General features: G+C 33.2%; 1 protein-coding gene across 3 annotated transcripts in view; it reads left to right on the top strand.

Moving 5' to 3' along the window:
• Nlg-4 (neuroligin 4) overlaps positions 1 to 17,777 on the top strand; it is a 263,720-nt gene that overhangs the window by 170,863 nt on the left and 75,080 nt on the right. For all 3 annotated transcript variants that reach the window (XM_072907336.1, XM_072907338.1, XM_072907337.1), the window contains 3 exons: positions 912 to 1,221; positions 2,739 to 2,946; positions 4,208 to 4,462. In XM_072907336.1, coding sequence (XP_072763437.1) covers positions 912 to 1,221; positions 2,739 to 2,946; positions 4,208 to 4,462 — 773 coding nt within the window. The remainder of the gene's footprint in view (positions 1 to 911; positions 1,222 to 2,738; positions 2,947 to 4,207; positions 4,463 to 17,777) is intronic.

Genomic DNA, 17,777 nt, shown 5'->3' with positions numbered 1-17,777 from the left:
GAATTCTACAAGATAATATAAATTCTACATAGATAACGATTACACAAGACACACATGTATGTGTGTAAAATTGTTAAGATTTTAAATATCTTTACTGCTATATTTTATTCTTTTTATTCGTTTATTAATGAAAATGCCCATTTTTTTTTATATACGAATCTATTTTGTTCTTTTTATATAAATTTGACGTACCAATTGATTTTACTATCTTATTTTATATTTCTTTAGAGTTTTGAGGAAATAAAAATCAGATTTTCCATTGATACCTTAGTCGCGAGTGTGGAATCCGTTTGTGAAAATAACCCTTTATCGCGAAATATCCTTCTTTCACTGTGTGTCACTTTAAGCAATGGAAAAGCTGTTCCGGTCCATCGGACAAATTTTCTCGAGAGAGTAATTCCTTTATGGACGAGAAACCTGGTATCTTTTTTTTCTCGCAATTTGTGAAAATAAAAATGAAAATACGGTATTCTCTATAAACTTTTATCAAAGAATTTATCCTTTGCGACGCGGCTTTCTCATTGAAAAGATTATTATATTTTTCTAGGAAAAGAATGTCCTTCTAATTTCGGAAATATTATATCTTCTTTCCTTTTTTTAACTGCTTAAAAATTATTGGCTCAAATTGAACCCAACATCAATATCGTTGCCGTACTTTCAATATTAGTTTATATTAAATGGATTATATATAATATAAATCTTTTTATCAAACAATCACGTTTTTCAATTAGCTTTATATATAATGTTTACATATTTATTTTTTTTACTTATATATATATAGGTATATATATCAAATTTTTATTTATATATTAATTCTTATATATACAAATATATTTGATTTTTTTCGTTTATATATATGTCATCAAGAGATGTAATAAAAAAATGTAATAACAAATTCTTCTTATTTATAGGATTGTTCAAACGAGCTATATTGCTGTCGGGTAGCGCCCTTTCATCCTGGGCCGTGGTAGAAGATCCTGTATCCTACGCCCTAAAACTGGCCAAGGCTATCAACTGCTCCATTCCCGATGATCTTCTCAAAGACAACGAGCTTATAGTCGATTGTCTGAGGGAGAGCAGTCTGGACGAACTGATGCAGGTCGACATTCAGCCTCCGACGTTTCTTAGCGCGTTTGGTCCAAGTGTCGATGGTGTCGTCATTAAGCCGGACTTTCAGAAGGATCTTCTGTCTTATCTGGGTCCCGAGTTTCAAGGATTCGGGTGGGTATATATCTCGGAATAGAAATGCTCGAATTTACTATGCAACATATTAGATTTCCAGTTATTTTTATCCAAGTCTTAGATTTAATTTTGTTTTATACAACTCGAAGGATTTTAATAAACTTTAAAAAAAACCCCGATATTGTCGATATTAGAGTTTCTTATCTTGAATTTCATGATTCTTGCGTCAGTACATCTCGTTTTTACAAGGTGTCTCGTGGGAAGCTACTGAAATTAATCACCTGTCTTTTATAAACATCTTTTATAAACGTTTATTAAACAAGAATATAATATCTTTGATTGTCTTTAGTCTATAATAAAAATAAAACTAAAAATCTTCTATTAAAAGATTTTTTACTTTTTTTAGTTCCTTATATATGCATATAAAAATGACACCTGATTAGTTTCAGCAACGTCGCAAGGGACACCCTGTAGATTCAACAGTCTACCAACTTTATTAAATTGAAATAAGAAATGTGACAAACAGTTCATTTGACATTATGAGCTTCTATAACGCCATTTTTGATCACGATCCTAGTGCGAATGAAGAAGAAAGACGAAATCTCTCAAGAGAGAGAGAGAGAGAGAGAGAGAGAGAGAGAGAAAGACGGAGAAGGGAAAATCCTCGGATTCCGGTAGAACGGGCTTAATAGAGTTTTATGGTAATACGGCGTATATTTCTACATTTTCTTTCTGCGGCGGCAAAAGGAAATCCGTAAAGCGGCGGAAAAGTTATTTTGATGTGTGCACTTCCGGCTGCTCGGCGGCTTTGCTTTCTTGCCTGAAGGGAGCGGGGGAGGGGACGATGGCGGTCGAGGGAGGGAGGGGGGGGGAATGTCTCATACTTAACGTCGGCTTCCACAATAATTCCGCTTTTCCGTCTTCCGTCTGACGGATCCCGGAGTTTTCTCATTTAATGGAAAAAGAGGGGCTAAAACGAGCCATGGTTACGCCATCGCGAACATTAGCGTGGTTCATTAACGCGATTGTAAACGACCCGCTCCGGCTCTACAACGTCATTAGCATACTTACAATCGAAGATCGCGCCGGAAAACCATAAAGCGAGTTCATATTATCATCCTTACTTCCAAAACTGGTTCCGCTTCCCATTTGCGGTTACTGACCGAGATTTTCAACTAATGTCACCTTCGTGTTCTAATTGAAATTATTTTAATTACATTGTGCTTATATATTTTTTGTAGAATTGTAATATAAAAATATATATAATCTTAATATTATTTACTAAAATAGTTACATTAATTTTTAATTTTTATTTTATTTATCTTATTTATTATTATTTTTATTTTTATTTATTTTATTTATTCTATTTAAAAGATATATTCCAGAGATGCAATTCATTTTATTTACTTTAATTCTTTCATTTTTCTATGTATATTAAATATAATAAAAGACACATGTTCTCTTTTTTTAATTTTCTTAAAGATTAATTAAATTGTTTGAGAATAACAAAAAATAATTGAATTTGTATTAAACTCAAATTATTGTTGATATTTTAGACCTCTCCCAAAAAAGGCTGAACATGGTGCACCAATTACTAGCAACAACAAATACGATCTGTTGTTTGGTGTGACAACGAGCGAAGCATTATGGAAGTTTGCAGAGAAGGACGTTCTGCAAGGATTCGAGGGAGAAAGAAGAGACAGGATCATCCGCACGTACGTGAGAAATGCCTACGTCTATCATCTCACTGAGATATTTTACACGGTGAGTCTCAGTCTCTTTTTTATTCATAAAATTGAGAGATAAGAATTTTTTACACGTGACAAAGTAAGAACAAGCGTAGTGTAATTCCTTTTATATTAAAAAAATAATCTTACGAAAGAACAATTATAATCGGTTTTTAATGAACAATAATTTTATTCATGTGCATGTAAATAAGAATATTTTAGCAAAAAAGAATAATAATAATATTGCTCTTTATTACTTTGTAATATTGTTTTTTTTTAATTTTTGCAAATTTGTCGAATTAATTTTTTTATCATATATTTTCTTTATCCTTTTAAATCTTTAGTAAAAAATCTAAGAATTTAAATATAAATTTTAAATTATTTCATTAAATTACCATATATTTAAAATACTTTCTTTCTACATCTTTAATCAAATCTAAGAATTTAAATATAATCCTTAAATTATTTTATCAAAAATTAAAATATATATTCAAAAAATATTTTCTTGCTATGTCTAATTAAATTCAAAATTTGTCTATCTTTTTTGAATCTACTTTAAATCTCGAAAAATTCCAATAAAATCCCTAAATTATTTTATCAAATTAAAATGCACAAAATACGTTTTTCTATACCAAATATCTAAGCTCTCTTAAAATTACCGTTCGATGGGGAGACTTTCGAGGAGGTGAATCAATTTTCAAAGAGCAAGGATAAATCGTATTCATCGGCAGCGGGGTGCGACATACCGCGCATATTTGCGGCGTGCGTGTCGTTGCATCCGCGCGGAATTTATCGCAGGGCGTAATTGTTACGTCCCATACACAACGATTGAAACGCGAGCGTTGCGTTTTGTCGAAATACACATCGGCGACGCAATTCCATTTGGCCGACGCGCGTGTTATCGGTCCACGCCGGGCGAGCCGACGGATATTACTTAATGATTATAGACAATTAAACGATTACGACCGGGGCGACAATGCGTTTTTACGAGCGCGATGGGAGAGAGCCATCGCGTTCGATTAAACGCGTCGCATTTTTAAATTAATCGAAGAGACTACCTTTATTGTTTCTTTAATAAGACGTGGAAAAATATTTCACTAAAAGTTATTTTATTAACGAGAAAAAATATTTCTTCACCCCTTCACTTTAATATTTTATTCTTTTTTCAAAATGTACTCTTTTAACTCGAGCACGAGAGATCGTTTCAAGCGCAAATTAGTCACTGCTTGATTTTTCCCGGCAATCTCTCGCCGTGTCTACGACAGTGAATGACAGTCTTGAAATTCGTTTTCGCACAGGTGGTGAACGAATACACCGACTGGGAACGAACGGTTCAGCATCCTGTCAACACGAAGGATGCGTGCGTGCAGGCGTTGAGCGACGCGCAATTCGTGGCGCCGCTCGTACAGACAGGGGATCTCTTCACCCTGAGGCACACCAAGAAACCGAACAACCCCCACATTGCGCCGATGCCCGACAGCGAGGAGGAACCGATGCCCAAGACCTATTTTTACGTGTTTGACTATCAGATGAAAGACGGCGATTATCCCCAGGTAAGTGAAACGTGAAGAATCGAAATTGGATTTTAAAAGAGCGCTAAAGCTCCGTTAAATAATATTAAACTTGTTATATTGATTATATAATATTTCTTAAAATTTATTATATTATATTTATTAATATTAAACTTTTTAAGTAAAATATACTAACGTTAAAATGAGTTGTAATAAAAAGAAAAAATTTTAAATAGATTTTGACACATGAACAGCTGATCGATGATAAAATTCCGCGTTTACGGTTAAGTTACTTCAAATCCCAGTTCAATAAGTAGCAATAATTAAAAAAATAGTTAAAATAATGAAAAATAAACGTAAATAATGAAAAAATCTTTGTGTAACATCAAAACAATGAATTATTTACGTCTATCCTGTATATATATTTGGTTTAAGTTGTTGCTTAGAAGCAGGTCCAGCGAAAGCAATTATTCGTTCGTCCGCAGAATATTCTCGTAACCGCGTGATGACTGTTTTCCCAACCGTCCACCATTGCTGGCTCAAATTATCGGCGTGTTTACGTTCAATTATGCACAGATTACGTTATACCCGCGATGTTACATTATTGTTCTCCGCCGCGACGCGCCTCCCATTATCAACGCGAACGCAGGCTTTCAGAAACTCGAGTATATATGTATATATCGTGTATCGGATTATTATTTCCACCAAATGTCTCTCGAATCCTCATATAGTTTTTTTCAAAATACAGGTTCGGTTCGTTAAAATATAAAGTTAATTTGAATTTTAAAAGCTTTAATCAAGCATACAATTGCACGTGAAATTTGACGCTTTAAAAGAGATGAAGTAAAATTTAAATTCATTATATCCATTAATATTTATTTATATGTTGAATTTACTATATTATGTGTTTATTAATATTAAATTTTCTTAAATGAAACAATGTTAAAATGAGTTCTAATCCACACACAAATTACAAGTTAGTTTAAATAACTATTTAATAAGTAATAATAATTAGAAAAATAATTAAAATAACAAAAAAGAATTTTTTTTTAATTTAAATTAATTAAGTTATTTAAATTACAATTGACATTTAAATTAAAAATATATAATGCTATTAATTTAAATTTAAAAATTAATGATACCAATTTTTTTTTTTATAATATACATAATAAATCCGTATATAATTATCTGTGCAGTTTATAATTCGATGCGTGACTTGTTCATCTCAATTTTATCGCTTTTACAAATTTGCTTCGACTGTAGTTTATCTCGAATCCTCTCTTTTTCTCATTAGCTTTATTATACACCTTTCTGTGACGCACAAAGAAAATGTAATCGGAGATACAGTTAATCGATGAAAAACGCGACTGACCAAACTTGGGACGCGTTACCAGATAAACTCATCCGCGCGCGAGGAGTCTGTCAGGATCGATGATCGATCAACGAGCGGTCGATTAGCGGTGGTACTCGAATACAGCCTGGTACCCGGAGAGAAACCACGTCCCGGGTAAATATGTACGGAGATCGCGCTTCGGTAGAATAATCAGTCGAATCGCGAGACTGTCGTGCCGGCTGTTTGCGATGCTGTCCCAACACGGTGGTGTCTAACATCCCGTCTTTATCTCGCGGGACTTAGTCTCTCCTCCATTGTTTGCCGTCGTAAAACAGACAGAATCCTTCTCTCCGCCCGCAGTTGCATCCGTAATTACTCCGAATAAATAGGTATGTACGAGGGGGTTGGAAACCGATTTTCATTACGCTTGCCTAACATTAACTATTAAATGAGCTGTCTGTCTTTTTCTATCCGGAATATATCGTATTCCATCACGATACGTGGTGAAGAATTCACGTTTATTGCGATGTAACCGACTGATTATTTGAAATGAATCTCAAACAGCAAACAATATTTATAAAATACTTAGGAAATATTTATAATTATTATTTGAATATTTTATAAGTAATTATTTCATAAATATTTTTTGTAATCTTAGATTGAACAGATCATCAAGATTTATCACAAATATCAAAGCAGATATTTGAGAATATTTACAAAATATTACTACAAATATTTATTCTTTTACTTTTATTATAAACGTTATATATAATATTTAATCAATATATTAATTATACAATTTCGAATATAAATATTACTACATATACACATATTTGTTTTTTTACTTACAATAAATATTACATAAAACATTTAATTAATATTTTAATAATACAATATATTGAAGTACAATTTACAATTTTTACGATCTTTTTTTCTTAATATATATAAAATGTTTTCAGAAAAAAAATAGTAAAAATATTTATAAATATTTATGATAAATATCATGCTCTGTCTTAAACGTTCCGCTATGATTTTGAATGAGACAGAGATTTCTTATGCAAAATATAGTGGAAGATTAAATCCTAATTCACTTTATCGATTGTCAATAGCATTTCTCATTGAAACAAATTTTTCTTTCAATTTTTAAACAATAATTTGAATCTCTCTTATTTATAAAAGTAATTTTTTTAACCACTTTTTTTATTTTCTCGGCTTATTTTAGAAACACCCGTTACGTTCTATTTACTCTGTTTAAAGCGTAATAAAGGTAGAATAATAAAAATGGGAATTACATGCGCATTTTGTGACGCTAATTTTCTGATGACTGCGACAAAAATCCTTCACCAGGATCAGACGTAACTACGGACACCGCGGTGGAAGATAATAGAGAGATTCAATTTACGATGAAACCCCGGTGCACGTACGTCGAATATAATAAGGATGTCGTCGGTATCGCGTCGTTTGCAGTCGGCGCACCTCATGACAGCCATTACGATCTCAATCCTATTTCGATTTAAGCTAAAATTATTTGAACAATCGGTCGATTTATCTTATCTTCTCCCTCTTCGCATTTTGCCCTATTAAATTTCGCAAATATATAAACGAGTTTTTAAAATTTTCCACAAATATTCAGAAGAGATTATTATTTCAATCAGATTGCCTTTACTTTTTATATAATAAATGTATATTTATATTTAATATTTTTAATTATATTTTCATTTACACTTATATTTTCAAATAAATATATATTATATTTATTTGATGATAACTAGAAAATATATATATATATATATATAATATATAATCAAATTCTTTTTCAATATTAATGATAATAATTGGAGATTACAATTAGACTTTTCACCAACGGAAAGTAAAAAGAGAATCTTCAGTCAATTAAGTGGCTTAAGTTATAGTTTTACAAATCGCCTTGCATTCGTAGCTTGGTTACAATAATTGTATGGCGGTCGCGTACATGGGCCAAAGGACGAGAAGGTCCTGTCGATACGAGCAGCAGCAAATATTCCAGTCATGTCACGCGCACCATATGCGCAGTCACCGCGTTACAACGTAGTTTTCCTATTTTTTCACGTTCGCAAGCAATTTCTTGTCTCGTCTCAAATAGACATCTTTCTGCAAATTTGGTTCACACATACGTAATCGCAAGAAATTGCGCCCGTAAATCAATTTTCCAATAACACTAATGTATTGACAACTCAGCTGTCACTCTTGGCCAAAAGTAATAGACACGTGCATTCCACTTTCGAGTTATTAAGATATAATTTTTTATATAGGTAATTTTTCCTCCACCAAAAATCGTCAAGTTTAAAAGTCGTCTAGAATTGCAACCTAATGTTTTCGCAGACTATTCTTTAGATTTAAATAATATCGCTTATCACGCGACCTCGGTGTTTCCGCTCATGAAATTCACGGGGTAAGATTATAATTTTAGCACAGTAAAAATTATTAAAACACACAGAGAACATGAAAGGGAGTATAATATTCCTGCGCAAACTTCTTTCTGCATAAAGAAGAGACAAAGAGAGACAGAAAGGGAGGAGAACGAGCTTCTTCTCCGTCAAGTCTCTCCGTAAAAGCTCTCTCGAGATGGCAACTTGTAATCCAGCGGCAAAGTGAAAACGGACATTGCGGCCTGCGATCGATCCTGCCCTGGGACGGGCGAAATTCATCCCGAGGATCGTTTGGGGGGATTTGCAAGGACCCATCGATACGCGGAGGAGGATTTGCGAAGCCGACGTTCAAAATCTATCAGCTCGCTACCATACTACCACCATCGCCCATTTCCACAGGACGTTAGGCGCCATTCCTCGCGGAGGATCCTTTTAAAAGGCTCTCTCGCGTGCTCTGTAATTTGATCGAGGACGATTTCCCTCGGCAGGATTCTCGCGCTCACCGCATCCAAAAGAAAAAAAAAAAAAAAAAAAAAAAAAAGGAAGAAAAAAATTCGTAAACCTTCGGTAATCGTTCCCTCGGGTGGCTGGAACGTTATTTAGCCGGAAAATCTACGAGTCTTACCTTCTTTTCGTATATTTTTAAATTCGCACATTGAAATGCTTATAGAGTCATCAAGTATAAATGCATTGGTTTGTCCAATTTTTAGATAAATAATTGGATTTATCTAAAACTAAAAGAACATCTGTCTAAAAAATCGCATTTTATATTAATAATTACATATTAATAATTATATATTATAATAATACATTATAATGCGTGTATAATAATAATATAATATGTTAATAATAATAATAAATTATAATATGTAATAATTATTTATTTTAATAATATAATCAATTATAATAATAGACAAAAATATTCTTGTAAACAATTACTCTTCTCACAGAACCTTTCGTTCAATATATCGAAATGTCTAATTATATGCCATCTCTGTAACGATACTTAATCGCATAATCACCGTCGATGTTTTAACTCCGTTGAAGGCAAGTAATCGATACATTGATTAAGAAAAAGAAACTAAACGAAAACGAACCTAGAAGAGAATCAGGAGCCGGTTTCTATTGCGCCACTCGTCGTGATTGCTATTTCTCCATCTTGCGCGAGGAAAATGAGAATACGAGTTTCGCTTTGCAGCTTCTCTTCTTTCTAACGCTCGTCCAAAGGCAGGTTGATGAGTGGGAAGGAAGGAGGACGGGGGCGGGGGGGGGGGGGTGGGGAGAGAGGAATGAGCAAAAAAAGTATGAGTCGAAAGTAACTGCGAGTTGGAGAAAGGCATTACGAGAAAATTTGCCCTCCAAGAGCCCCGCGTAATCTCAAAACACATTCTTCGCCCTTAACAAATCCGCGAATAAAATACACAACAAATCTTGTTGTGGAATCATTAAATTTACCTTGACGATGTATTTGATCGCAATCGAATACAAAGTTTTGTTATCCGTCTCATCTGCTGCATTTTCTTATTTTATATAAGAGATGTAAAAAAGAAATCATGCTTTTATTTCATTTTTTACTGGCTAATATATGTACCGGAAAATTTGTTATATATATATATATATATATATATATATATATATATATAATAAATCAATAATTTTTTTGCCTTTTTTAGCTTTAAGAATCTTTTGCGTTTAAAAAATATGAATAATTAATTTAAATATAAACGGGAAACAAAAACTCGATAAAGGTTAATAAATATCCTACCTTCTCTTGATTTTCGTTTTTTTAAGAAAAGGAGAGGGCCGATTTGTCTCTCGCGACAGTTTGATCGAGGTAAAAATGAATTTATGGCATGTTGGACCTTTGATTCTGCGGGGTTAAATTAAGCCGTGACAGACGCGAAGAAATTGAAAGACGATGAAAGGAAAGATCGGCGGGAGGGAGAGGGAGCGATGAAACGAATTATTTAATTAAAGTTATCCGGTGCACGGTTTCAAAATCCCGGGCTTTCCCTCCGCTTCTCTGTCGCGGCAATCCTTTACCGGCTAATTGGGGAGCACCCCCGTCTAATGAGCGAAGAAAGGAGGGCAAAACGACGGCGAAATAAAACGCCGAGGGCCGGGCAAAAAAATCTGGCACGAAGGCGCCGCGAGTCCCGGACGGAGATTATCCGTTTTGTCCAATTTCTTTCTCGTTGTCATGGGGTTGTCCTGGGGATTTTTCGCCCTCGGTAAACGTGACCTCGCCGAAAATCCACGTGTTTATCTCGCGCACTCGCGTATAATTACAGTGTTTCGAGATTATATAATGTATACACACACACACACACATATATATATATATATATATATATATATATATATATATATATATATATATATATATATATATATGTAGTGGGGAAAATTAAATAAATTCAAATAGTAAATATGCGCTTGGTCGCGTCCGTAGCATTAATTAATTTTAATTGCACGCACATTCGATCACACGTGCTGTAATAATCGGTGTGGAAATTACGTATTATTTGTTTACATTAAATGTCGTCACCGCGAGGTATTATAAAAGATTAAATAAATTTATAATTATTGTAACTTTAACTCTCTGTGCGTGTGTGAATTACGTGTACGTGTAACTATTAAAAAAAATTAACTATATAATGGACGAAAAATATAATAATGCAATAAAACAGTTTTACCGAGTGTGTTTTTTTAGAGTGGAATTAAAGGGAAAAATTCTGAAATTTTGTGCGTATAATAAACGATTGAAATAGAGTGCTGTATATAAAAAGTAAAAAGGTTTCCAAAAAATTTTTTATAATTGCTTAAAAGCAGTTGGAAGAAAAAAACAAAATGTAATTTTTTATTGAAATCTAGATTAACACGCACATTACAATAAATCAAAGAATCACTTGCTATTAGAGTCGATCGCAAAAAGAAACGCGCAAAATTTAAATTTATGCGAAGAATAATCTTGAAGTAATTGATAAAAAAAAAAAGCATTTTAAAGTCTCAGCTTTCAAACTACGTCAAGGTTTTTCCTCGACGATGTTTCTGCTTCAAGTTACGTAATCACTTCCAAGCAAAAAGTGATTAAAAAAAAACTTTATTTCTTTGAAATCGTAGATAAAACTAAAAAAAAAAAAAAAAAAAAAAATTTTCTTCCAACTTTATTCGAGATCTTCCGTAAGCTTAAAACTATTGTTCTCTCTTTAAAAGGGGGTTTTTTTTTTTTAGAAAATAGATTACAATTTTTCTCTTTTCATCGGTTTTAGAATAATCGAACGGTGAATTTTCAGCCCTGAATTTTGCGATGTCTCTCGGAGACATTTTTTTTTTCACTCGCCGAACACACACCGCAAACGCATCGAGCTCGCACGGTGCGTTGTACGCATCGCCGCGATAAAATATTCATCGCAAAGTTTACGGCTGTCAGCTGTCGTAGTCGTGGAGCATGGTTAACACGGAGGACGAAGAGCGGCGGGAAGGAGGGAGGAGGGAGGAGGGAACGGGCTTAATATCCGTGCGCGCTAAAGCGCAATTAAATTATTTGTTCCTCTAAAATATGCAACGTCGCGCCGGTTATGCATGCGCTTTTCGTGCGAACGCTCACGCAACAGGTATTTATGAATGCTATTTAGAAAAATAGCATTCACCGAAGTGTCCAAATGATTTACGCTATCCCATTTACACAAACTATTGACCCACAAGCGCAAAATTAGACGAGCTTTTTTTGTGATCGGATCGGATGACAATGTTGTTCTAGGGTGTCTACTCCCTGAAAATACATGGAAAATCTGGAGTTGTCGGAAAATTTTTTTATATCCACAGAAACCAGGAGAATTTTTATAAAATTCTCTCCTTCATAAATTTACTCTTATACCTTTACTCTTATAAATTACAAATATATATATATATATATATATATATATATATATATATAACTTTGTTTATATATTCAATGTTTTTTTAACAAAATATTCAATACGTAGTACGTTTTCTTTATTTTAATAATAAAAAAATGAAAATGTTAATAAAAATAAAAAATGTTTATTTAAACAAAAGCTATTTAATTTCTTTCAGTATATTTTATCAATAAATTTTAAATCTAGCACTTGAAACTTGAGTGGTTTTGTGTTTTTTTTGTTTTCGTATGAGTGAAAAGCGTACGATGAGAAAAACTTATTAAGAAATTGCATTAATATAAATCTTTAAAGTGTCCTCTTTGCATGGCATTTTAAACAAAAGTACCTGAAAGCTCAAAAAATTTTCAAAGAATTTTTTTATAAGGTTTTGTGGAGTAGACATTTTGTGTTTCGCAAGTGTTGAGAAATAATTGCTGCGTGAGAAAAGAAAATTTTATTTATCTTCCAACGCTAGAAGTAATTTTTTCCTTTACTTTTAAAATTTTGATAGATTTATCGCTTCGAAAAAAAAAAATCTAGTTTCATCCTCTCATATATTTTCCAGGGCAGAGAACGCGCTTATGCTTTTATCTACTAATTGTGAATGGATATCGGTTATTTTTAATGGATATCGGTTTATTTTTTTCCTCGAGACATCAAAGTGAACGATAATTCCTATAATAGAATTAATTGGGCCATTGCTGTCATTTGCTATTCCGGATCGATGGAGATCCATCGTCCCTCTCTCGCAAACGCGCCCGGGATTCCTTCCAAGTCCCTCTCTCGTTAAAGGAGCTTAAGGATTAAACGACGAACGCCCGCGAGCGTTTCACGGATATGACGAAGCAAGGGAAAGAGGATATAGGTCGCTCGTCGGATAACAGCCGCCAAATAGACGCGCTTTCAAACGGATGGCGCCATTTGGCGGAAAAAGCTTCACCGTTTTATGGCGGCTGCCCGACAATTTGCATGCTCGTTCTTCCTAGTTTTGACGGGCAAACGAGCGCTGAAACGAGCGCTCGTAAGCTTAGTGCAAGCGAAATGCAAGTCGAGCTCGACAGAAAACTGCCGCGGTATCCAATCGCGAATGGTGGCCGAAACTGCCGTCAGGATCAGCAACAATTGTCTAAGGGTGAATAATAATCATCAGTTTTCTCTCCATTAATGGGAGACACACACATATATATATATATATATATATATATATATATATACATATGTGTAAAATTTTTTTATCTTAAATCATCCGCGCCTTTCGTTTCCACGATTTTCCTCCAACACAAGTGAAGTGGCAAGACACAAACTTCGTTTGAAACTTTCCAGTTGCACTTTAACAATCATATCTCTCTTTCTCTCTCTCTCTCTCTCTGTTTCGTATACAAAACTTGTAGTTGTTTAACTGAAGAAATAAGATGTCTCGATAAACCGCGAGAAAGTTTCGCGCAAACGTTTCCCTTTATTTTTTTTCTTTGCTCCTCTGACGTTCCAATTCAAAATACGCTTTTGCTAGGAAACGACAATCACATCGCAATACCACGTGTGCATATCAGCCGAAAGGAAGCGCCGCCGGCGCTGATGAATAGACAGGAGCGATTCCTGTCCAGACATACGTTTATACTAGTTGTTTACCTACGTATCTCTCGTTCCTCGCGTGTGCGATTTCGCACGCATACGAGACGCGGAAATAATAGCTAATAGAAACAATAGCTAATAGAAACCCTCCGGTCTCCGGCCAGACTCCATGACCCGATCCTGAGTCCACGTTGCACCCCTCTCTCGCCCCCCTCCCTCCCCCTTTCTCCGGGAACATGGTGGATCCGTGACCGATCGACATGCGCGATTTCTGTTGGCTGGGAATTTGGCGAACGAGAAAATCACGCGGTTTAACTTTTTCCATTTAAATTTAAATCCATGGCGGAGAATAATCACGCGAGTATATTTGTAATAAAGCTCATGCCGATTTCGCGGTAAAGCTCTTTTGTTAAACGCGGAATTTCGATGATTGCTCATCACGTGATTAATGCAAGAATATTTTTAAGAAAGTAAAACGATATTTGTGTGGAGAAATGATAAATTTTGACAGAATAAAAATATTGAAAATAATAATGAATTTAATAATATATAAAAGTAATAGTTAAAAGTACTGAAAACTGGATAAATTTATTAAATTTAATTTATAAAATTTAATTAAAATATAAATATAAATTTAATTAAATAATCTTTGACACAGGTCCATTCAACAGCTTCCTTGTGAATATAAAGTTGATTCCAGAAATTTTACACAAAAGAGACTTAAATTGACAATGAATGAATTTAATAATAATGCGCTTCTGTTAAAAGATAATTCCCTTGATAGCTCGAGACGGACGATGAAGACTAACAGGAAGGTCGTTATTTTTGGGAAAATTAGGAGAGCGTGCAGTTGATAATTGACACGGCGAATGAAGCGCACGGTATATATGTGCACGGTTGTCCACATACCAAAGGGAACGTGATGTATTATGGGGAAACGCTATTGTCACGTTATTATTCGCGTAGGATACCGTCGCAACGTTATCTCGTCAGCCGGCGAGATTACGATATGGTAAATTAATCAAAATTAGAGCGAATGCTAAATTAGTGGTCGGAATGTCCACAAGGCTGGATTGTGTTGTTTCTCAGCACTTGATTGCCCTCCACGTTTCTTGAATCTCCCCCTTGACATAAACATTAACCTTTAGTTTCGAAATACCTTGTATTTTTTTCATGTCAAATATTATTCTTTTGCTTATCAGGAAGAAAAAACTTTTTATTATAAGGATTATTTATAATTATTATTTTTAATATACAGCTTAAAAAGCTCATATTTTAAATATTAGTTTATCGTAAATATAATAAAATAATATTTAATTTTTAAAAATATCTTACCACTGAGCTATTTAGCCCCACACCGATACTTCTCTCGTCTATTTGTTTTTATAAACCTCTTGATAGATAAACTGAAGAACGCGATTTTTCAGCCCCGCGTGAATTTTAATAATTTTAAAATATTTAATTTTTAATTTATATCTTAATTATATTTATAATAAAATAGTATTTAAAATAAAAATTATTTGGTTATTTTTTATTTAATTATAAATAAATTAATACTAGTTTAATATAATAAATATGATAAGATTTATAATATTAATTTAAAATAAAATTGTCTCACACATATACATATATGGAAATAGCATATAACGCACGCTTCACCGAACTGTCAACAAATTGAATTAATATTCATTTTTCAACGTCAATAATCAGACGTACGGAAAAAGTGCAACAATATAAATCTCGAAATTTGATTTGAACACACTTCACGGGTTTTCGCTACTTTTTTTTATTACTTTTTTTAACGTGGACTAGCAAAGCATATTGTCTGCTGAAGCAAATTAACGAGAGTTTTCCATATAATTTCAAGAAAGCGTTCTTATTACTATGCGCTTGAGATACTTTGCACGTTGCTAGCAATATTATTTAAGTCAGTCACATTTTATAAATAGAGCGTTCTTGCAAGTGAATATACATATTTCTGGATACAATTATTTTGTTCCGTATAAGAAGAAACAGATGCAGATATTAATTAAATTCTTAAAGAGATATTTGAAAATATGTGAAAAAATAAATAAATTATTAGAAGAATTCTTGAAAACTATCGAAGCGGATAAAATTCATTTTTTCCTTCTGGGCTTAACATTGATGTATGAAAATTTATGCTTCTCGGTTTTTACACTAGAAATAATGTTTGGTAGTGAAAGCCAAATATTTTGTTTGTAACAATCTAAAATTTTGATTGAGGTATACCCAACAGAATTGTTTAGTTAACTGGAGTCGAATAAAAAAATTCTAGTTGGTAGCTATGTTCAACAATTAAATTATTTAGTCGAGATTCAGTCACTCTTAACAATCGAACTTTTATTATACAAAACGAGATATGTTTTATTTATTATAAATAAAAAATTTTGTTAAAAACATTACATTTTTTATTAACATATACGTTTCAATAAAAATATAATCGAGGAATTAAAGTGTATTTGTCTCTATCTGCACAGAAGAAAAGACTATTCTTGTTTTGAGAATATGTTTATTTAAATATAAATTGCTTGTTTGAAGACATTTAATATAATTTTACTCAGAAAAATATATTTTTATTCTTCAAAAATAATTTTCATAAATAGAAAAGAATATTGGACGGATAAGTAAATATAAATCAAAATATGTAAAAAAATTAAATATGAGATATAATTTTATTTTATTTTTATTTTAATATATACTTATATATAAAATATGTATAAAATATTTATATAATATTTCAAGAAAAAAGAAATAGTAAAAATATTCATAAATATTTCTCAAACTAAAAAAATTATTGTAACGAAATTAAGATAATAACATTAGATTCTTAAAACAAGACTATTTTAATATTAAAATAAAATTGTAATCATATTAAATTTTAAGATTATCAAATTTTTCTAATTGTGAGAAGATTTTGAATATAATATTGCTTATATAGTATATGAAACAAAGCTCGCGCTAATTGAAGTATATAAGTTTTAATTTGCTAATTTAACTAATTTTTTAATTTAATATCAATTTTTCCTACGTAGCTCGCGAACGGACAAGATAATATTGCGGACAGAATGCACTGCGTAATCCTACAAATTAATGCGATAGAAATTTCTGATAAGCCATTTTCTGTCGGCAAATGGGCGAACCGCGTTATTTTCGGCGACGGCTCTTCGTATCATCGTTTCCTACAACGATGCGGTTTAACCGAGGCACGAATTGAAATTTGCCGGCATCTGCGGAACGTCAGGAATGCCGTCGTGATCCTGTCGCTATCCAAGAGCGGAGTCGAGGAGGTGGAGGCAAAGGTAAAGCGAAAAGGCGGAGGTCCAATCGCGTCAACGAGATTACATCGTAGAATTTCATGTTCTCTCTCTCTCTCTCTCTCGTATTACCAAAATCAAAATCTCTTCCCGCGTTATCGCTTACGACCGGTTTATCCCAAATACCAGCAAGTTGCTAGCAAGCAGAAAGCCACGTGCAAACAAGTGTTATTTGCACAAAGATTTTAATCAGGTTTAATTGAGACGATCTAAAAGAGAAAAAGCCTGCATTACAATTTACATCCGAAATAATTAAGTGAGCATATGGAGTTCTTTTTTTTATGAAAAAAAAAAAAAAAAATAAAAATTCGTTTAAATTTCTTGCAGATAAATCATACATAATTCTCTGCCACAGGCGAATAAAATAAAAAAGAAGCTAAAAGAAGAAATAAAAATGAATAATAATAATAAAAAATAATTGTCTTAGTAAGAATGAATACTTAGATATTCAGGTAAGATCTAGAATACCTTTGTCGTGAAACATTCACACGGAATCACTTGTGGGAAGCACATTAGAAAGCACATGAATTCGTTAGTCGGTGTAACCGAATCATCAAACGGCGCGTTGGTTAAGAGGCGCGAGAGACGAGAGACGTGCAAAGTCATTTAGCAAGACACAGTTTCTCTCCTTCCTCAGTCGTCGTTGACGTCGTTTCGTAGCTGTTAAGGCAGACGTTGTTACAAAAGCGGCGTAATGTGGCACAGAAGCCTGCTCTTCTCCGGAGCCGGCATTAACGGTGGGTTTCTTGCGCGTCTACGAACTTCGCTGGATTATACAGCGAATGACATTTTTACTCGACGATCCTG

The sequence above is a fragment of the Anoplolepis gracilipes genome, chromosome 15 (assembly GCF_047496725.1).
Source record: "Anoplolepis gracilipes chromosome 15, ASM4749672v1, whole genome shotgun sequence".
Classification (NCBI taxonomy): Eukaryota; Metazoa; Arthropoda; class Insecta; order Hymenoptera; family Formicidae; genus Anoplolepis; species Anoplolepis gracilipes.
This window is presented reverse-complemented; position numbering and strand designations above follow the sequence as displayed.